This window comes from Ochotona curzoniae, unplaced genomic scaffold (genome assembly GCF_017591425.1).
Source record: "Ochotona curzoniae isolate NIBS_2020 unplaced genomic scaffold, NIBS_Ocur_1.0 contig_4064, whole genome shotgun sequence".
Taxonomy (NCBI): Eukaryota; Metazoa; Chordata; class Mammalia; order Lagomorpha; family Ochotonidae; genus Ochotona; species Ochotona curzoniae.
Window position 1 is genome coordinate 3,892,019 of NW_024466107.1, and position 22,212 is coordinate 3,914,230.

General features: G+C 54.3%; 1 protein-coding gene across 2 annotated transcripts; it reads right to left on the bottom strand.

Annotated features, from left to right (window-relative positions):
• Positions 1-2,342: 2,342 nt before the first annotated feature.
• On the bottom strand, positions 2,343-20,961 carry WRNIP1 (WRN helicase interacting protein 1). Of its 2 annotated transcripts, none has more exons than XM_040984103.1 (7): positions 20,141-20,961; positions 18,257-18,448; positions 16,863-17,044; positions 7,954-8,183; positions 4,588-4,743; positions 3,997-4,076; positions 2,343-3,447 (listed from the first exon to the last, which is right to left on the bottom strand). In XM_040984103.1, the coding sequence occupies exons 1-7, from the start codon at positions 20,933-20,935 to the stop codon at positions 3,172-3,174; spliced, it is 1,911 nt and encodes a 636-aa protein (XP_040840037.1). In that variant the 5' UTR covers positions 20,936-20,961; the 3' UTR covers positions 2,343-3,171. The 2 variants fall into 2 exon arrangements, with proteins under 2 accessions (XP_040840037.1, XP_040840036.1); XM_040984102.1 differs by having other exon boundaries at positions 16,863-17,104.
• Between the last annotated feature and the right edge of the window lie 1,251 nt (positions 20,962-22,212).

Consider the following 22,212-nt stretch of genomic DNA (forward strand, 5'->3'; position numbering starts at 1 on the left):
TTACTCTATTTTGGATTTATTGTATTTTTATTTAAAGGCAGATTTGCAGATAGGGGGAGAAAAAGTCTCCCATCAGCATGATACACTCCCCAAATGGTGGCAACGGCCGGAGCTGAGCTAACCCGGCGTCAGGAGCTTCCTCGGTCTCCCACGCAGTTCAGGAGCCCATGGAATTGGGCCATCCTCTGCTACTTTCCCAGGCCACAAGCAGGGAGCTGGATTGGAAGTGGACCGACTGGGACATGAACTGGTATGGGATGCCGGTGCTTAGGGTGGAGGATTATCATATTGAGCCACGGCTCCAGCACCACTAGCCCTCTTCTCTTTAGCAACACCCCCTGACCAGAGTCTTTGTTCTCCTGAGCCATCTGTGGTCCGGCCATGGGCAAGGCCAAGGAGAAACTGCTCTGTGGGTTTGTCTGTGTTCCAACTTTGCTTTCCTGACCCCACAAAACTTCGTCCAGACCCTCGCTGGAGGAGCCACATTAGAGGAATGCTTTGACTCCTTGTTTGGCTACTCTATAACAAACTTTCTCCCCCCAAGGATGTGGCTTTGGTGTTTGACCCTCAAATGTGTATGGGGAAATTGACTTTTCTTGGTATAGTGAACAACAGAAGAATTTCCAGTGTGTCCAGTGTGATGGCTCAATTGGCTAATCTTCTCCCTAAACGCATCGGGATTTCATATAGGGGGACAGTTTGTGTCCCAGCTGTTCTATTTCTAATCCAGCTCCCTGTTTGTGGCTTGGAAAGGCAGTGAAGGATGGCCCAAAGCCTTGGGACCCTGCATTCATGTGGGAGACCCAGAGGAAGCGCCTGGCTCCTGAATGGCTCAGCTCCAGCTGTTGTGGCCATTTGAGAAGTGAACCGGTGAATGAAAAATCTGCCTCTCCTCTCTGTAAATCTCCTTCCAAAAAAAAATCAATAAACCTTTTTTTTTTTATTATTCTTTTTCCCAAGAAGAGCAGAAGACATGGACTGCCAGCGTTTCCTACAAATGCCTGGGCAGCCGAGTTAACACTCTTCTCTCCAACTGTGCTCAGAACTCCCAGTCCTGGGACTCAGTGACATGAGGACCAAACAAGGGAACAGAAAAACAAACACAGCAAGGAAGCAGCACGGAGGGAGAAAAACGTTTGAAAAATCAATATCCCTAAGGAAATAAGATAAGCAGTTCCCAAACAAATCACTAAATGCAGGCTGCCACACACACATATACACACGGAGAGGAACAGTCAGAACAAAAGGGAGCTCTTAAAAATTAAAAACCAGAGCACAATGGGGTAAAAATTCAAAGTAAGGAACTCTCTCAGAAATCAGGACAGAGAAAGCAAAGGACGAGAGGATGAGTTCTCAGCGCACACCAGGAGGCCGGGGCAAGGGGGCCAGTGCAGCTCCATGAGGGTCTGAGGCTTAGGGCATGGCAGGCGACTGCAGGCGCATCTGGGTCCTGCACTACCCTCTGCCTCTAGCATGCACTAGCTGAGGTCCGGAGGAAGTTACTAGCCCTTCCTGTGCCCTGCTCTCCTTGCCCCGATAAGCAGGATTCAGCTCATTAGTCTATGGAAAGCGCTTAGAAGCAATGAAGGACACACAGGAAGCCTGGGATCTGCCCATCAGAGGCTGTGACGCAGGCAGAGGCAAGGCAAATGTCCTGAAGGATCATGTCAAGAAGCCTGGACGAGATGGCTGAGCAACAGCGCTAACTATACTGGGGACCCTCCCAGGTAATCACAAGACCCCTGCAATGTGCCGTCTCCAGGCTCACAAAGCTACTCAAAGTGCCAACAACCAGGGCAGGAGGTCACTTCCAAAAATCAGGTGCTCTTACTCGGCAAAGGCTCAGGTCCCGGAACAACAGCTGCTCCCGAGGTGGCAGGTGCAAGCCCAGAAGGCATCATAGCAAGCAGGCAGAGAGCTGGCCACTGTAAGCTGGGGTCCTCCCGTCGGCCTCTACGTGAAACGACGGCCAGTCGGACAGTGGGGCCAGTATGGTGACGTAACCGGCTGACCCTCCACCTTCAGTGCCCAGCATCTCCTGTGGACACTGGTTCGAGTTCTAGCCCCCTACTTCAGATCCCGCTCCCTTCTTATGGTCTAGGAAGCCAGTGGAGGATGGCTCAAGTCCCAAGCCTGTGCACCCATCTGGGACCCCAGAAGAAGCTCCTGGTTCCTGACTTTGGCTCAGGAGATCTGGAAGTTGAAACCATCTGAGGAGTAAGCCAGTGGACAGAAAATCTCTCTGTCCTCCTCTCTTTGTAGTTCTGCCACTGCAAATATAAAAAAAAACTTTAAAAAAAGCTATTGCATGAAAACTCAATGAAACAATTACTGACACATGATAGACTCAGATATAAATTTTTTTAAAAAGTCGGTTTATAACTGCACCAGAGTACTATGCAAGGGGCAGGAGAGGAGGGTTTGCCTCAGGAGACACGAGAAGTGACCTGGAAATGTTCAGAAATACGGAGTGGTAAGAAGAAACGAAGTCGGAGCGATGGATGGTCAGGGGACGACTGGAGTCTTACACACCATTCAAACTTTGTGAAAAAAAAAATCAATTAATTCTAAGTAAAATGTTTAAACTAAAAGGCAGACTGATTCTCTTGTTTCTCTTCACAGTGATTATTACCAAAATGCAAAGGCCACCGACGCCTGAGGCTGGGAGGCACCGAGGCACCGAGGCACTGAGGCACTGAGCGGGAGTACTTTGAAATAGTTTTATTGGCTCAGAAGACCTTTGCATATAAAAAAAATACCCAAAACACTATGCAGTATTAAATCACAATTACATTTTTTTTTTTTACCAATTGAAACTACCCAGAATATACATTTTTTTAAAGGAAAAGAAATCCTACAGAACTGAATTCTGAAGTGACATTATGACTTAAATACTATGACAAAATAGATAATTCCTTATAACATTAATTCATTGCACAAAGCTGCCAGATATTTTCATAAGCATAACCGCTGCACAGAGTGCAAATGAACACAATTTCAATGTGACACATTTAGCTGAAGTACTGCCTCCACCTACGGAACTTGTGAATTTCTGGCACAGAACGTGAGCCTGCATGAGTTGCCAGCGGGCCGGGCGAGCAGCTTCCCAGGGCGCGGAGCCTTCTTTCCGGCCCTTCTGAGGGAGGACACCTCCTCGCGACGGCGACAGGATCAGCACCGCCTCTGCTTGAAGAAGTCGACGCCCCGCAGCTCCTCGGGCAGGTACTCCTGATCCACCGGCTCGCTGTACATGGGGTTGTACTTGTAGCCTTTGCCATAGCCCAGGTCCTTCATCAGCCTCGTGGGCGCGTTGCGCAGGTGCAGCGGGACCGGGGGCAGCGGGCCCTGGTGGTTCCTCAGGCAGGCCTTGACGTTGTTGTAGGCGCTGTACACCTCAATGGACTTCGGGGCTCTGGCAAAATAGACGACGCACTGGGCCAGAAGCACCTGCGACAGAGGGCACGGGTTACTCGGAAGGGGTTGGCATCTTGTGTGTGCACAGCCCTCGGGACACCAGAGCCCTGCCACTCCGCACCGCCTGCTCTCTGTCCAGTCTGGAGTATGGCCCGGCTGACAGAAACACCCGTGACACGGGAGGCAAGCCCACCCAGAGACTCGCAGTTTTTAATAAAGAGCTTTTTGCTAAATACGATTTCTCCTTGCCCCTCAACTGCATCAGAAGCAGGAATAGGAAGCTGCTCGCTTTGGGGGTGAGCTAGCAGAGGCATTGGATTTAGCTCCTGCTCCCTCCAGAAAGCCTGCAGCGCCTGCTCGGAACTCGGGAGGCCAAGGACGACCGTCAACCATGACCTCACGGATAACCCGAGTCTCTTAGCAACAGGAGTCTAGAGTTTGACAAGGGGACTCCACAGGCCAAGCAATTTACTCAGTGGTCTGCAAACCTCAAAGAGGAAGGCAGGCCAACGTTCAGACCCACAGAAGGACAGGGTACAAGAGAAAGGAACCGAGTGGCCAAGAACAGAGCAGGTACTTTACCTCACACTCAGGCATGCCTATAAAATGACACCCCTGGTAGGCAGCAACTGCTTGTGTTAACGCAGACGGGTCTGCCAGACCTGCCATACATGGAGACAAAGCAGAGTTAAGTCACACGCTCACTGTGCTGGCCCGCCGCGGGCTGACCACAGGCCGCCAGCGCCTCCACGGGGGCCTCACTGAACCACAGCTCCGTTGTCCCTGAGCCGACGGTGACCCTGAGGGGATCCTGGGCAGTGGGGAGAATCGCCTCCTGGTGGGGGGATACTCGGCTGCTTGTGGGGGGAGAAGCAGAGGCTCTGCCCAAAAAGATAAGGAGCAGGGCCAGGAGACACATGGGGACAGCGAGAACAATGAGGGCCCAGCTTCCCAGCCTTGTCTTCAGGGAGCATCCACTCCACCCCAGGGGCTGCCCAGGGCAGACCCACTGCAAAGTCAGCTTCCAAGAGCCTGCCCTTCAGTCCTCCGCAGCAGGAAGCGAACAGGGCCTCTGTGAGCCGCAGCCCTGGACAGCACCTGCGCCCCCCACCCCCGGGCCCCACCTGCCAGATCCTGCCACCCCCCATCCCCTCTCCCGACCGGCACACTTACCGATGTCCTCACTGGCAAACCTCACCAGCCTCCTTGCCACGTACAGCGGGTCCTCTCCTCCCTCGAGCATGCGCGCCAGCCAGTAGAGCGAGGCATTCTGGTCCGAGCCACGCATGGCCTTGTGCAAGGCAGAGATGCAGTTGTAATGTTCTTCTCCTGCACACCAGAGAGAGTGTTCACGCACGGGCTCACCACAAGGGCACCTGAGCCAGCTGTGCTCACACACACAGTGTTCACACACGGGCTCACCACTGGGGCACCCGAGCCAGCTGTGCTCACACACAGTGTTCACACACGGGCTCACCACAGGGGCACCCGAGCCAGCTGTGCTCACACACACAGTGTTCACACACACAGTGTTCACACACAGGCTCACCACAGGGGCACCCGAGCCAGCTGTGCTCACACACACAGTGTTCACACACAGGCTCACCACAGGGGCACCCGAGCCAGCTGTGCTGCCACTGGCTGATCTGAACAAGGCAGGGGGAGGGGAGGTCGGGACTGGACAGCTGGCCTCCAACTGGGCATGGTGGGAGGGTGCACATTCTGGAACACGCCCTAGCACAATTCATGGCGGGGGTGTGCAGCCAGTGTAGTAAGTGGATATGTTTGAAAAAACGTTTTATACTTCACACACACACACACACACACACACACACACACACACACACACACACACACACACACACACACACACACACACACACACACACCTTTCATCTGTCAGCTCACGCCCCGAACAGACACAGTAACCGGGAGGTCAGGCGGAAATCAGGGCCAGGCGCTCCAGCCTGGCCCCCCACACGGTGGGAGAGGCAGGTGTCTGAGCAGGATGCTGGCTGCTCGGAAGCACGGCAGGCGGCAATCAAGCTGGTGCTCTGACTTGGAAGGCAGGCAAGCCAAGGCACAGTGTAAACCACTGTACAACACTGCCCCTACATTCCCATACTTTCCTGACCATATTTTCTCTTAAAGTTGAGCTGAGGCCCGCTCCTCCCAGGGCTTCCCTGGAAGTGTGTCACGGACACTGGCTCAGAAGATGTCCCTGGTGGCATCACAGGGTTCTCACTGCTCCCCCTCCCTCCTGGTCCCAGCACCCTGTGCCCTGCCCTTCTGAAGGCTGGCACCAAAGGTATGGGGAGGGGGTATGGAGGGAAGGTTCGGCCCAACAGGGGACATACAGGAAGGGAGGAAACCAGCTCTCATCCACTTCCGGTCAAACTCACACTCCCCAGCATGGGTGACTTGCCTCTCCCCTTTACTGGGCTCAGCTGACAAGCAGCAACACCAGTAGGATGAGCAAGAGTGGGCACCATGGCCAAGTAGCCCCGGGTTCAGCCTCCAACTGCCAGCCACACATGGCCAGGGGAAGTCATCAAATACAGAACAGTCCCATTAATCCAGTCCAAAGGGCAGGTTCCTCTGGAGCACCCCGGGATGGGAGGATGAAGACACCTATGGGATCCCCAGAGTCCAGTTTCCTGGGATCGGCATTGTGGCATAGCAAGTCAAGCACCCGAGTGATGCCGTATCCCATACAGTAACTGGTCCCTGTCTTGGTCTGCTCCATTTTGAATCCAGCTGCCCGATAAAGGCCTGGGAGAGCAGAGGAAGATGGCTCAAGTGCTTAATGGCTTGCCACCCACACGGGAGACCTGAAAGAAGTTTCTGTTCCTGACCCTGTGGCCATCTGCAGCGTGAACTGGTGAATCGACAAGCTCTCGCTCTCCCTCTCTCTTTCAAAGCTGTAAATAAATAAATAGAACCCTTTTTTTTTTTGCTCCAGTGGTCAGCAGTAAAGCGGGGCTCCATACTAACACCACATCCCCAGCATGCTCCCGAGCCCGGGAAAGATGAGACCCATGCATGCCACACCAAGAGGCACCAAGAGACCAAGAGGCACAGGCACACCACAACACAGAGGGCACGGGCTGGTGCTGCGGCAGCTCCACAACCCAGGAGACCCGCATCCTGCTGGAGCACCTGGGCAGCGCTGTCCCAATAGCTTCCTGCTATTGCATCTGGAGCCAGCAGACAACAGCTCAAATCCTGGGGTTCCTGCCACCCACAGTGGGAGATCTGTGTGGAGTTCTGGGTGGGGACTGAATCAGCAAACAATCGCTCTCACTCTGCCTTTTTTTAAATAAGTAAAAATACTTTAAAACAAATGGAGAAAACAGAAAGCTTTGGTCACTTTCCCTGGTCACACAATGAGCCTACCAAAATCAAGAGCCATTCTAAAGCCTCTCCACCTCCTTTTCTAATCAGCAGGAAGGAATAACGCAGATGTGGCCCAGCCTCGGAGACCTGGAATGTCCCATTATCTGCTTCCTTTCATGGTAGAGCTTTTAAAGGTGTGGAAATTCTATTCCACAGTGACTTAGAGTGATGACCCAGTCACACAGCTGCTCAGGCCCCTGGAGTCCAGCCTAATCCGAGCGGCTCTCTTCACCTCCCTTTTCTGTTATAAAAAGATGCAAATGTGCTGTGTTTATGACATTTAATACTGCCAGATCAGATTTAATGAGAGCTGGCACCCAATCTGGTATGTGTCAACATGGTTCTACACAGAGAAGTGCACATTCCGAAATTAAAAGACTTTAACACTGCAAAACAGCCTCACCTGCAGCTCAGGTTCCAGAAATTCAAGGCTGTAACACAAACAGGGCATTTACTACAGAAGCCCTACCACCACTTACAGTCATCGCAAACGATTACTAGCGGGGTATGTACTGTGCTGTGCTGGGTAAAGCTGCCGTCTGGCGCAGGCATCCCTGTGGACACAGGCTTGACTCCTGGACCTTCTGTTTCAATCCAGCTCCCTGCTAATGTGCCTGGGAAAGCAGCAGAGAACAGCCCGCATGTTTGGGCCCCTGCATCCACCTGGGCTACCTGGGAGAAGCCCTCGGCTCCAGGCTGACGCAGCCTCAGCCATTACAGCCACTTGGGGAGTGAGCCCGCAGATCAAGAGCTCCTTTCCCTCTTGTCTGTAACTCTGTCTTCTAGTAAATAAATCTTTTTTTTTAAAAAAAAAAAAAAGAATCACAGAATTATTTACTGTCAACTGAATAAACAGATTTTCAAAACTGCCCATGCTTACAGGTGCTTCCAGAGGGTAATGGGAAAATATCGACTCGAGCTCATTAGACGAAAGTGAAAGCCACAGTTGAAAACACGAGAGCTCTTGCTGCTTCCTCACAGGGTAGCTTCCGCTTCGGTTCAGAAAGGTCAGCCATGTGTGGGAGTCAGTCACCACTGAGAGCCAGGGGCAGGCTTGGGCCCAGCTAACGGGCAGACGCCGGGTCGTGCTCACGTGTGCACACACCACGCCGACAGCTGTGCTGTCCACACGCGGACACTCACCCGCTCGGTCATACAGGATGTGGGAACGCTGCAGGCCTTCCTTCACGTCATTCTCCGTGACCAGAACTCTGCTGGGGGAGTACGTCTGCCCACTCTTCTTGCAGAACATCTTCCTGGAGCTCAGCCTGGCCAGCACCGCCAGCTGCAGTCCGTTCAAGCCTGCTCGCGCATCACCATCACTGAGGTAAGCCAGAGTGTCCACCGCTTTGTCTTCTATGAGCACCGAGGGCCTGCAACACAGCAGGGCTGGTTACTGCAAGCTCCAAGGGTCTACACACAAGCAGGGCTGGGTACTGCGAGCACCAGGGCCTACACACAAGCAGGGCTGGGTACTGCGAGCACCAGGGCCTGGACACAGCAGGGGTGGGTACTGCGAGCACCGGGGGCCTGGGCACAGGCAGGGCTGGGTACTGCGAGCACCAGGGCCTGCACACAAGCAGGGGTGGGTACTGTGAGCACCAGGGCCTACACACAAGCAGGGGTGGGTACTGCGAGCACCAAGGGCCTGGACACAAGCAGGGCCTGGGTACTGCAAGCACCAGGGCCTGGACACAGGCAAGGCTGGGTATTGTGAGGCCTGAGGGCCTGGACACAAGCAGGGCTGGGTATTGCGAGCACCAAGGGCCTGGACACAAGCAGGGGTGGGTACTGCGAGCACCGAGGGCCTGGACACAAGCAGGGCTGGGTACTGCGAGCTCCAGGACCTGGACACAAGCAGGGCTGGGTACTGCGAGCACCGAGGGCCTGGACACAAGCAGGGCTGGGTACTGCGAGCTCCAAAGGCCTGGACACAAGCAGGGCTGGGTACTGCGAGCTCCAAAGGCCTGGACACAAGCAGGGCTGGGCACTGCGAGCACCAGGGCCTGGACACAGGCAAGGCTGGGTATTGTGAGGCCTGAGGGCCTGGACACAAGCAGGACTGGGTACTGCGAGCACCGAGGGCCTGGACACAAGCAGGGGTGGGTACTGTGAGCACCAAGGGCCTGGAGACAAGCAGGGCTGGGTACTGCGAGCTCCAAAGGCCTGGACACAAGCAGGGCTGGGTACTGCGGGCACCCAGGGCCTGGGCACAAGCAGGGCTGGGTACTGTCACAATGTCCCCTGCCACATGTCTTAGCGGGGTCATAGGAGGCAGCTCCTGAAGATTCAGAAAACCCGTATCTGCGGTTTCCTGTCTCCATACTCTTTCTGAAATACCCTGTTGCCCTCAGTAAGGACACTTCGGAAGAACTCTTACAGTACAAGGTTTCTGTCCCTTATTGAGAACCCATATTCTGAACTCAGTTGAGGAGAGGGGTCTACAGACTGCCAGGATCTTGTTTGTGAGCAAGGCCTCCCACCACAGCTCTGCGGCCTCCATGGCTCTCGGTGAGCGGAGGTGTGAGGGTACGCCCTGGGCAGGTGCACACACCGAGGCTGCACAGTTCCTGGCACCACGGAGCGTGGTGAAAACAATTAGAAACGCCAGCATCTCCCTACAGAGTACGGTGAGCGGGCCTCACAGGGAGCCCACACCCCAGGAGACGCGAGATGACGTCACTTTCCAAACAGGAAACGCAGCATTGTACAAGAAGGTGAGCAGTGGCCCTGAGAGGCCTGAACCACGCAGCCGAGTTCTTTCGCTCCACACACAAGCCACGGCCGTTCCCCTGGGCACCGGAGGGCCTGGAAGCCGGTGCACAGAATCTTAGCCAGAGGCATTCTGGGAACGTTTTCATGGTGTGTATTCCTCACATAAAATCTGCATGGGGCAACTGGGAGGCACCTAGCCTGGCAACGGGCCAGAAGATTCTGACAGAACTCTCTCCAAGTATCAGGATTAAAATGTATAATTCCTTTTCTAACTCCAGACCTTCATAAAGTCCGACTATCATTAGCTCTCAGGACTGATTCAGCAGAATGGCCCACTCCTGGCCCAGCCGGACAGACGTCTCAATGAAGGGTCATTGATTCTTGGTTGAGTTGCTAGCTAGCTGCACACTTGTGTAGCAAAACAACTTCACAGTCACAGCTCTCCCGTGTCAACACCGCCTTCAGCGAGAGGTCCCTGCAGCCATGAGGGAGGCCGCGGCAGAGCCACTGCGTGTCCTGGGCTGAGGCAGGTCCCGGGGCCTGCTGGGGACACCACGGGGCTCCTCATCGCCCACCTCACCTCGCTCAGCGAATCATCACAGTAATACCACTGCATTTCACACTAACAACACTGGCGTCTGGCATCACTCCATTCGCCGTTTACCCAAGCCCATGATTCGACCGTTCCCTCTGGGCCTCTCGTCAGACCCAGCACAGCCCGCTCGTCTCAGCTTTACAGCAAGCAGCCATGACCCCCGGCCACAGCGCTGACAACCTCTGTGGCGGGTAGGTCTTTACTCAACAGCACACTCGGAGCAGGATTTCTGGAAGATAATCTAGAAGAAAATGATGGACACAAGACATTCTGCAGGAGTTGCCTAAGGCAGGTCCCAGCATCAGAAGGGCACAGCAGCAGAGGATGGATCTGAGAGGAAGGGCCCAATAATGCTGGGTTATTGTACATCACATTGTGTGTGTGTGTGTTTGTGTTGGGGCGGGGAGGAAGTGGCAAGAGCAAGAACCCAAACACCTCATTCCTCCCTTAGTACTAATAAAAGCCAGGCTGTCTCCTTGGAAAGCTTCCTAGCAACAAAAACCCTGCAGGACCACTGAGGGAAGAGAAAGGAATGGAAGAGGAGCCCTAAGCTAGCTGCTCCTAGCAGCCGGTGGCATCCTGCAAAGCTGAGCTGGGTTGCGTGTTGACGACATTTGTCAGGCTCCCTCCCCACTCACAGGTGAGCAGCCCAAGGATAAGGATTAGGCTCTAGTCTCTGCTCCACAGTGCCTGGTGTGGATTTATAGGCCTTCAATATTTACACATAAAAAATGCTTTTTAGTTCTTTTTAATATAAGGAAACAAGCAACCAAAGAAAAGCCCGTATCTCCATCACCACTGGTAACTGTTGTCTGTGGAATCTCCTTTGTGACCCACCCATACCTGTGCGACCACCGACCTTACAGCTAAACTTTGTAAACAAAATTGGCATTACACTTGTGTGTAGTTTCACATCTGTGACAACTAAACGGCTATTTGGAAAACACATGGCCTAATCAGATCTCTGAATATTTTTTAAAATGTAGATCAAGTTTTAAAAATTGACAAAGGGAGAAAAGTAATCTACTGCCAGACAACCTTGGAATGATTCTGCAGACAGCACTGTGGCAGAGCTCGTTAAGCCAGCATCTGTGACCCTGGCATTCCATAATGGAGTGTTGGCTCGAATCCCAGCTGCTCCACTTCCGTTCCTGCTCCCTGCTGATGCACCTGGAGGAGCATGTGGCAGACGGCCCAGGTGTCGGGGTCGCACAGTATTTGTGTACTTTTTCTTTTCTGTGAACTTGCCCTTTCTTTGCAGGTAGGGCCACGTGGTGCTCTTGGGACAGACAAGACGCCGCCCGTGTCTTGACCACATTTCTCACATGTAACCAAGGAACAGGAGAGCAGCCAAGCAGCACATTGTCCCACACTAAAAAACAGCACGCTGTGACTAAGCTTTTGGAAGTGGGTGCAAAGGAGCTTGCCTACTCAGACACATATCACTACCCCACTGCTGTGCCTGGGGTCGGAGGCCAGGTGCTGCTACAATGACCACCGCCTGCTCCCTCTTCATGCCATGGGAAGAACCATCTGCCAGTTTCCACCTTGTCCAAAAGGAGAGCATATTTTAGGAGCCACACGAGGCAGCAACTCCACTCAAGGAAGAAAAAGGGGCTGCTGAAAGTGTTCAAAATGGCCACACAAGTGGAGAACACTGCAGAATGTTCTAGAGGCTCCACCTATCCGTCAGTACAGCCTGGCCTGTTCACCCTAACCAAGTTCTAATGACATGATCTTGTCTTGATGGCTGATCTCCCAATGGGCAGAAGATGAGACAAGATGGTGGTGCTGAAGGGTTTGTATTACGAACTGCAAGGCCCTCAGCGAGCAGAAACTCCTACATGAAATGCCATCACTGACACCGGACTCCCAGGTGGAAGAACTCGGCACGACTCCTAGATCTAAGGACATGCTTCTAAAATGCACTGCATTTGAAAATAGCATCCCAGAGGTAGAACATAACTAAAGGATGTGAAATCTTTAGGGATGGAGGGTCCAAAATTTCACGGCATCTGATGACAGCAAAAATAGCAAATTATATTACCAGACAGCAAAAGCCACTGTTATAATGTAATAATAATAATAAAAAAAGTCCCACAATAAGCAGAGAAAATTGGTTGAAAAGAAATTCAGAAAATGCCACATTCCTAGTTAAGAAGCCAAAACCTTGGTTCCGCTGTCTCCAGCCGAGAGGTCTAGGTCTTAGCAGGGGCACAGGGGGGCTTCCTTCTTCCCTGCCAACTTTTGAGGACCTGAGTCCTGCTGCATGTCACTGCTCTGGCAAGGATACCACGCAGGTGGCTGGGAGTGTAAACTGGAGAGAAGACAGTGGAAGTGACACCTGTCAGTACACTCGGCTCGGTTAAGCTCTCCCCTGAGGCAGAACCACCTGGTGAATCCCTTCTGACTAACTGGAAGGAATATTACAGGAACGGGGGAGCGGCTGTTGGACAATGGATGGCCATCAGGCTTGAGACGGTGCTCAGGCTCGGGGGCGGTAGCCTCAGGATGGATTTACTGAGGCCCCAAAACCATCAGGTCAGAATTTAGCCATGTGTAGTTTAGAATGTCCATCGTGTGAGTGATGGGAACTCTGCTTCATTACAAGTGGCACTCCACCACCCTGAATCCTGCATAAAAGCAGGGCAATAGACAAAAGTCAGAATGCTAGCACTCACCCTGTTTTAACCTGGCGCCTAGACTTGCTCGGACACTGGCAGCCCCTTAGCAGACAGAAGCAGGTCTTCAAATATGTCCCATCGTGACCAGGCTGGGTGCTCAGGAGCACCTTACTTAACCTTTTGTGTCTCTAATCAAAAGGAGCAAATAGTGCCTCCTTTTGTCAAGCACCGAGAACTAAACAAAGCGTGTGGAACGCTTCCAGAATGCAGCCACGTCACCCAGCGCGTGCTGAGTGCTATGGACGGCAACTTTCACTTCAGTTAAGACTGGTCAACAGCCCAATCCCCAGAACTGCAGCCCACAAGGTACAGTCCCAACTCTGCTGTCTCCACGAAAAGCAGAGGGACAGCAAAGCAAGACAGAACCAAGAACATAGAGGAGTCCTCTCCCTGATGAACCCCAGGAAGGACACGTCTTCCCAAAATAACACTGCCCCCAACAAACCTGGCACGGGAGCCAGATGTTGGCTGGTGCCCTCCCTGGAAGCTGCGGATGCGACCTTAGCTGGGAACAGTCTTCGCAGGTTTCACAAAGGAAAGCTCTCAGGACAAAATCATCCTGGATGCACAGACACCCTACATCCATGACAACTGTCCCTAGGAGAAAGCACAGGGCAGCCAGGGCAGCTGGGCACAGATGGAATGAGACTGCAGCAGTGCGGAGGCTGGAAGAGCCTGCTCTCTCCTAGGGCGCGAGGCAGTGTGCCCCGAGCAGCCTGACTTCCCTCCGTGGTTGTGTTATTGTGGTAAAACAAAGTGCATAAGGTCTGTGTTTCTGGGCCCTGGCATTCCCACAGCCTCCTTTCAACGCACTTGCTTCATCTGCTTGCCAACAGCTACACACATGCACCCCGGGAACGCGCCGTCCCCCGTGCGGTGAGCCAGGCTTAGGGAAGATGATCAACATCTCAACATCTCCTCTGCGGCCACACTTCCTTCCGGCTAGCACTTCCCACGGTTCTACTGTTGTTCTTGTCTTCAGTGATACATTATCACAGAGGCAGCCAGGGCAAAACAACTGACTTTTATCAAAAACAAAAACCACAGAAAAGCTCTACAGCTGTCTTGTGGGGAGCCTCTCGTCTGGGGCCTCTCTGAACAGCAGAGCTCCGGACTTAGTTAAGCCACACTTTATGTGGGGACAGACCCTGCTTCAAATGCTCCAGCCGGTTCCGGGAGCTCCGCCTGGCTAAGGGTCAGAGGGCACTCACTCCCGCCTTCCCATTTCACCGCCCTCATGCACTCCATCAACAGCAACACTCTGTGTGTCTGTGAATACGCATGTGTCCTGGAATCGGGGCATCCACAACCCCGCCAAGCACCAAGCACTGCTTCACTCTGCAGGATTTTTACTTCTGGCTTCCAAAGCGAAACCAGTCTACAGAGCACATGCTTGGCATCATGTGACCAAAGCGCAGGTGGAACACTAGGCCTGCTGGCACAGGCATCAGGAGCTTTGTGTTTCATCCACTTCAGTTCTGCTTGCCCTTTGAGATATAACTCGGCATCTGCTTATCTAGCACGCAAAAAAGCTGATGTGATTTCACGTGTTCTAGATGCTTCTCTCTCCTCTCCACCGCCCTCGTACCTGGCTTTGTGACAGCCTGGCACTGAGCCGAACGGCTCGCTTAGCCTTGCTCATGCTGTGCCTCTCGGAAGCGCACACATGCCCTCTGACACACAGCCCACGCCTAGCAGAGGCAGGGGCAGGAGCTGCAGTTCCTGCTGGATACAGAGGTGCCGGAGGAAGACTCTTTATCTAATGGGAACCTCTCACACATGTGTGTATCCTGTGTGAGAACTCAACATTCCTCCAGAACAGTCAAGAACGGTCTTGGCAGCAGTCTCGCCAGGTTCAACACCCGGCCCCCCAGCTCCACTCCTCTCCTGCACAGCTTCCATTAGCCTAGGAATTTTCTGTAAAAGTGGTGGCTGCTCCCCAAGACACCAGAACGCAAATGCACACTCACTTTCCAGGGAGAGTAATCACCGACATCAGCACACAGACCTGGCTCACGGTGAGGATGCGTTTACAGCGGAAGCCAGCCGACAGGGGTCTGCAAGTACAAAGTCGCCTCCAGAAGTCTATGTTGCCCACAGCCATTTAGATGGCAGGTACTTTACTGAAGAGCTGCTGTCTGTGGTTCATGGTATTTCCTAGCTTAATTTCTTATCAGAAGTGCTAACAAACAGATTGGTCAATGGATCCAAGCTTAGTATTTCTAATTCACTATGTTTACTGATTGTAAAAAGGGCAATCATATTAAACAAAATGACATCTGACACCAGGCATTACCTCTAGACTGAATTAGACTAAAGTAAGCGAATGAACACACTACTGTCCTCCTGAGAGCCAGAGTTGCTGGGCACTGTGCCTGGATCAGATTCTGTCCTCTCAGCAGCTCTGCCACGTGGGGGACAGAGGAAACAATGCAGAAAAAGCTCTAACATGGACTTTTGCTAAACTGGACCTGGAAAACTCTGATAAAATGCAATTTTAGTAGATTAAGAGTCACTGTCTCATTTCTGTTTTAGGAGCTAAAACGAAATGGCAAGAGGGTTAAAAGAAAAAAAAAAGGTATATAAAATCCCAAGCATGAAATCATGGCATAAACTAAGTAAAAATTACCCCGGGAGATGAAAATACAGGATATAAAGTTGTGGACAGAACACAATAACCAGAACACAGGGCAGCCCTCCCCCCAAAAGGACAACAGCTGTGAGGACTCTTCACCTCCTCCCATGTTTTACTACACTACTGAGTCCAGCAGCAATATTCTGGCAGAGGGGGCTGCTCTGCTTGGTGAGGAGCTTGGCGCGGTGGGGAACAGGGGTCCTGAAGCCCCCCAGCAGGGGCCAGCACAGAACGCTCCTGAGCTGGAGCACGCCCCGTTGCAGCGGGGTCTCCACTTGGCTTCTGGCCACACCTCTAACAGCTCTTGTCTCCCGTGTGAACTCTGAAGTCCCCGCACCGCGCCCAGGGGTCTGCAGGCAAGTAGCTTAAGGCTCTCGGGGGGCACAGATTTTCCTTCCTACATCTGAGACAGGGGCAAATGGGAGAGGCCCGACATGCAGGGGAAGCCTGCTGCTGAAACCCAAACCCTGGCTCACAACCATGCCTGGTACTTTAATCCCCACAGAAAACAGGCTCCAGAACTTGGCCTTGGGGCAGGCCGCAGCAGCTGCAGAGTCCGGGACAGGAGGAGGGTCCTGGCCCCTCACCAGACCAGATCATGTTCCACGGCACTATGTCCTCCACACTGGGAACAAATGGCTTCCGGAGACTGCGCTCCACGACGAGTAAAGGGTTGGCCTGACTATGCGTGATCCAGACCCACTATGCAGACACCGAGTCAGTTGCAAACAGTACAGCGGCGGCCTCTGTGGTGCTCAGGAGACCCTTCCCGTCGGGGGTCGAGGCTCAGCTCTCAGTGCGCTGAAAGCCTTAAACGCGTCTGTGGCTACAAGACACAGGATTTTTTACTTCGTGTTTTAAAAATAGTATACTAGGGGCAAAAGTAAGAAAACTGGAAGATTTGTATGTTGAGTCTTCAATTCTGCTTACTCAATGAGTGAGATAAAGTCTTTCAAACAATAAGGCTTCCTCCAACCTTTTTTTAAAAGGTTGTGCTAGGAATAGATGGATGCCATCAAGGAGGACTATACTACTGCAGTAATATCGGAAAGTCAGTCAGGGGCTTGGAGTTGGGAGGTGGGAATCCCAGACCCTATGCTACTGTACCATAAAGTTAAAAAAAAAAAAAAAGCCATGCCAGGAAAGTTAACCTAAGCACAGACGCCTGTGTCCAAGAAAGAGAACAAAACGATGTCCCAGCTCAAAGACAGACGTCCCTGTCGGGGCTGCGGAATGCATCTCAACTGCACAGGTGCCCGTGTAACCGCGCAGTTTCCTCTGCCACTGTCATTACTGGCCCATCGGCAGATCCTCCCTGTCCACCCCCCTGCCTTCTGCTCCAGGCCCAGCCCTTGTGCTGGCTTCCTGCCAGGAGATTCTCCCGGCCAGCCTGTGCCCCTGGGGACTCCGCCCTGCCACTCACTCTGTGTTACTGTTGCTGCTGTGGCTCAGAGAGTCAGTGGGCCGACTAGAGTCCAGGACGTGGATTCCCAGCGAGTTGATCGCACGCATTAAAATAGTCACCATCGCCTCCACTGGCAGCTTCTCCAGCACCACCACCCGGCAGCGGCTCAGGAGAGCAGCGTTGACTTGGAAGGAAGGGTTCTCGGTGGTCGCCCCGATCAGCGTGATCGTCCCGCACTCCACGTGGGGAAGGAACGTGTCCTGGCATGGGAGGGAGACAGAAGAAGGTGACGCCCGTCAGCGGCCGCCTGCACAGTCCCAGGCAAGCCGGGGCTCCGCTGTCCCCCGGCCCTGCTCTGGATCTCCAGTCTCTGAAGGCAGCCGCGCCAAGCTGGTGAGTACAGCCCTTGCTTGTCAGGTCCTCAGCACAACTTACGGACTGCCAGTGCCTAGCCCTACCTCCGGCTGGCACACCCGCAGCTAGCTCTGAGCAAAACTCCAACTCAGTTTCAGCATAAACGACTTCTCTACTTAGAAAAGCACCCTCCAGCCAACCATGGCTGAACTGGCACAGAGCTGTATTTTGACAGCTGTTTACAGAAAGCACAAGAACGTACAAAAATATCAATATTTCCCAAGTCCCCTATTACTCCAAGTACCGAGTCAAAATGTGATTCTTCTTGACAAACTAGTGAATACTCAACTACCAGATGTCTTACGGGGAAGGCACCCTGCGAGGCTGAGTCAGGGGCCCAATGTGAGACATAAGATGCTAACATGAGGACCTCTCTCTCCAAAAGAGATTTAAGTTGGGGGGGTGGGAAGCACACACACACAGTTTGAAAGGGTTTTTGGAAATATTTTTATCTATGATTTAGTTGTAACAAAATGTTTATCAAAGAAAAAGTATGCTTGAAAAAAGTGATTTTAATGTCTCTGTAGAAGTTTCAGAATGGTGCTTAAAAAAATAATGTCCTTTTATCTCAGAAAATCATTTAAATGCTCAAACCCTGTAAGTATTCATTTCAATAAGAGCCCGAAGCCCCAGAAGACACAATCCCTACACTGTATGGGAATGCAATCAAGCACGTTAAAGTAACGACCTGGAAGCTGAACTGCTCACAACGGCTCCTGATATACGAATAAGGAAAGTTTTGTGTTAATGAGACACTAGGTCCAGAGCTGCTTTCTGGCTACGCGCAGCCCAGGGCTGGACTCAGCAGCTAGGCAGAGCAGGCCCGCTCTTGTTAACCAAACTGCACTAGCTACAGGGGAGACAGGCTGTGCTTCTCTAATGACCGGGACAAGAGGCCGTGGCAGCTGGACGCTGCTTCGGGCTCTGCGAGCGACTGCACACACCGTCTACACTCCAGCTGATGTTCACAACAAGCAGAGGTAAGGAAGTCAATCTACCTGCTGGGACTTGTTGAACCGATGAATCTCATCAATAAAAAGGATGGTTTTCCTTTTGAAAAAGCTCTTCTCATTCTGAGCCTGCTTGATGACGTCACGCACGTCGTTGGTCTTGGCATTGGTGGCAGACAATGTCACAAACCTTATGCTGTGCTTCTTGCTGCTGTTGGCTATGATGTGAGCCAGAGTGGTCTGGAAGAGACGGAGACACACGATGAAAAGCTGCCACGTCGGGGGAGGGCGGCACTGTGGGGACGGCATGCGGCAGCACTGGGTAACCAAGCAACGTGCGCTCCAAGGGGGGGGCAGCAGACACAAGACACATCGCAAACCCTTGCGAACCTTAGAGCAAATACAAGCACTCACAATGCAGCACCATAAATAAGAAAGGCATGTCACTACAACTTAGGCTAACACCGACTTTCTCTGCCTTGTCGCTAACCCCCTTGGAGGGAGGTGGTTGTCAAGATTGCTGGAATTCCAGCAGACTGGGGAGTCTTGACTTGGTGGAGCTTGGTGACAGCTGTGACTGAAGACAGAAGACAAGTCTCCCTCCGCCAGGAAGGCAGCGCGCAGAAGGCTGGGTGTGCACTGCTGGAGAACAGCTACAGCGGGGGAGGGCCGAGGGCCGTGTAGGGGAGAGCCCCGGCCTGGACTGCACGTCCACCTCCGGCGGTCCTGGTAGCACTGGCAGGGCGAGGGGCCTGGCACGCCCAGGAGCTCAAGACGCACAGGGAACTGCCACCCTTGCTTTCACCAGCACCGCAGCATAACAGTGAGAATTTTTTAACGCCAAGACTGCTTCAGTGAGCAGGACAAATCTGCTCCTGAATGGACAGGGACACTTTTACTACATCAGCCTCTGTGGCTGCTGCTTCACCTGCCCAGCCTGCCCGCCTGCTGGCCTCAAGCCCCTGGGTGACACCTGCCCAGCCCAAGCCACGGTCAGCAAGTGCCTCGTAGAGCAGCCTGGCTCACCACCCCACTTGCACTGAATCTTCTAGGAACTCACCCACCATCCCCCCAGGGACACCTGTCACTTTGGGGCACTACCAGGAGCGGAGTAGCCACTCTCACAAGGTCTACGAACAAGTAAGAATGCCACTGCTGGCCGTCCTCACTGAGGAGAAATACCTACAGCTCCATCACCACGAGGACAGTATTCCACACCCTGGTGGCTGCTGCCATTCGCTGGCGCTCACACTATCTACGGATGGAACGACTTGGAGGACCCGGCCACCTGTTCTACAGACTTCCTCAGTCTCCCCCCAAGGGCTCCTTCTTACAGTGACATGTTTTCTAGGCCCACCCTATCCGGACGCCCTTTATGCGAATTCCCAAAGTGCATGGGACTGAACACCAAAGCCAACCCGGCCGCCTCCTCAAACCCAGAGCAGCGTGAGAGAACTGAGAGAAGGCATGAGGCCAAGGACTCCTGGGGGTGAGCTCTCCCTCGCGCCGGCCTGCTAATGACACTCTAAGACCGGAAGGAAAGAAAAAGACCTTTTATTTATTTTTCCCCCCCAAGGGGTACTCTTCAATATGCAAACGGCCTTCTACAATTTGCGTGGCACTGCTGTTGCTTGAGGACCTGGGTCGTTGGACTCCCTGGCAGAGGGGTAAAGCGGGGGGAAGGGAGGCAGGCACTGTAGTGCCAGAGCAATTCCAATCCTGGAGTGCGCGTCTTCCTTCCCCAAACGACCAGCAGGTGCATCTCAGGGCTTCGGGGGTGGGATGGGAGGGGAGGGCGTGCCTTCCTGCACACTCACGACAACCTGCAGGCCCCCGGGGCTCTCGCGGCCATCGGCTGCACACTCACTCACTCACACACACACACGCACACAGCAGGAGCGTGCACGGTCGGGGCGCCAGGGCGGCACTCACCTTGCCGCAGCCCGGGGGCCCCCACAGGATGAGCGAGGGGATCTCGTTGGCCTCCAGCAGCGAGCGCAGCAAGGTCTCCTGCCCCACGGCCCTGCACTGGCCGAAGTAGTCCTGCAGGGTGTCAGGCCGCATCTTGTCGGCCAGCGGCTTGCCTTCCAGCATCTGCCGGATCTCCTCGGCCGCCGGCGCCCGCGAGTGGGGCCGGCCCGCGCCGCCCGCCCCGAAGGCCACGGCGGCCGCGGCGGCAGAGGCGGCGTCCGCGTCCCACTGCCCCGCGTCCTCCTCGCCGTCCACGTCCGCGTCGCCATCGCCATCGCCCACCGCCTCCTCCTCCTCCTCGGGCGCCTCGGCCTCGTCCCAGCTGCGCGGGGACGCGCTGCCCGCCGCGCCCGCCGCGGCCGCCGGCCTCTTGGCCGAGCCCTTCCTGCCGGGGCTGCCGGAGCGCGCCACCGGGAAGTCGGGGATGAGGCGGGCGCCGCTGGGCGTCGGGGGCGCGTCGTAGCTCTCGCGGCTCTCGGTCTCGCCGCCGTCGTCGGCGTCCTCGGCCTCGCCCTCGCTGCTCTCGGCCGCCGTCGGGGTGGCCGGCTGCTTGAGCGCCGAGCTCTCCGACAGCCGCCGCCTCTTGGCGCGCTGCGGCCCGGCCGCGGGCTCGGCGTGGCCCGCCGGGTGCAGCAGCAGGCAGCGGTCCAGGTGCGAGTTGATGTGCGCGGCGGGCATCATGTGCTGGCACACGGGGCACTGCACCTGGTGCAGCTGCGACAGGAACGGGTCGTCCTCCGGCCCGCTCACCTCCATGGCGGCTGCAGGCGGCGGCGGCGGCGGCGGCGGCGGCGGCGGCGGCAGCGGCAGCAGCGCCCGGCGCTCGCCCAGGCCTCCAGGCCCGCCGCTAGGCCCCGTGCCGCGCGACCCTCGCTCGGGGAGGCCGGGGGAGGGCGCCGCTCATGCCCCGCGTGCCCAGCTCCCGCGTCCGCCCTCTCGGCCGGCCCCCGGCGACGCCTCACGCGCCGGCGCGCAGACCGGTGCGGCCCTCGCTCGTTTACCCCCGTCCCCTGGCAACGCGCGGCACGTCGGGAAATGCAGTCCGGGAGCGGCTGGGCTCCGCCCCAATCGCCGTCGGCCGGGGCCGCGCGGCACGCTGGGAGGTGTAGTTCTCAGTCGGCCGCCTGGGTCAGGAGCTACCGCTTCCGGTCCGCTGAACCGCCTTTTTTTTTTTTTTTTTTTTTTTTTGGCGAGGGGCTGGCTGGCGATGGCGCGTGCGCGTGCGCGGGGAAGGAGGAAACGCCCACCCGCTGGAGCAGGAAGAGCCGGATGGGGGACTGGAACCACAGAAGTTCAGACAGCTGCATGTGTCTGTGTGAAGAGCCTCAGTACAGGTTGAAGAAATAGAGGTGACTTACTTACCCTCTTATATATATAGTTTGGCCGTTTAAGCAAGGAAGGAAAAACCAAAACGTGTCTGCTACAGCTGGCAACTGGAAGTAGATTTGAGCATTCTGGCCTCAATACGTGAGCAGAGCAGGAGGTGAAAAGTTGAACACGTGATGCAGAGGGAACACCTTTGTGTGGCCTCGGTAACTTCATTTTTGCCTTCCTGTAACGTTCCCATTAAATAATAATAATAATAATAATAATGCCATGAGAACGGGGACTTGACACTTGACAGAGGTGGAATCCTTATTTAGAGTGCGCAAGGCATGCTGTTCAGAATTGTTGTAGGAAAGCTTTCGGTGTATTCTTTTCCCGTCTTGGAGGCTGTGCAATAGTGTGAGGACAGGAAACGCCGTTGTGGAGGCCGGGACACAGGAAGGGGCAGTGGTCATCGCTGGGCCAGTTTGGCCCGCAGTCTCTGGGATCTTAGCTGGAAAAGGACGAAGGACCAGGCAGAAAACACGGTGGCCGCTTCCCCTGTTCACCAGCATAAACTTGCGTAAATTTCTTTTTACAAGAAGACAGATTTTCAGAACCTTCTTGGGTCTGCAAACTCCAGCGATGCCAGGAACTATACGTAAGGGGTGGGTTCGTTTATTCTTGCCGCTGTGTGATGACAGAAGGATTCGAAGTGCCTTTGCACA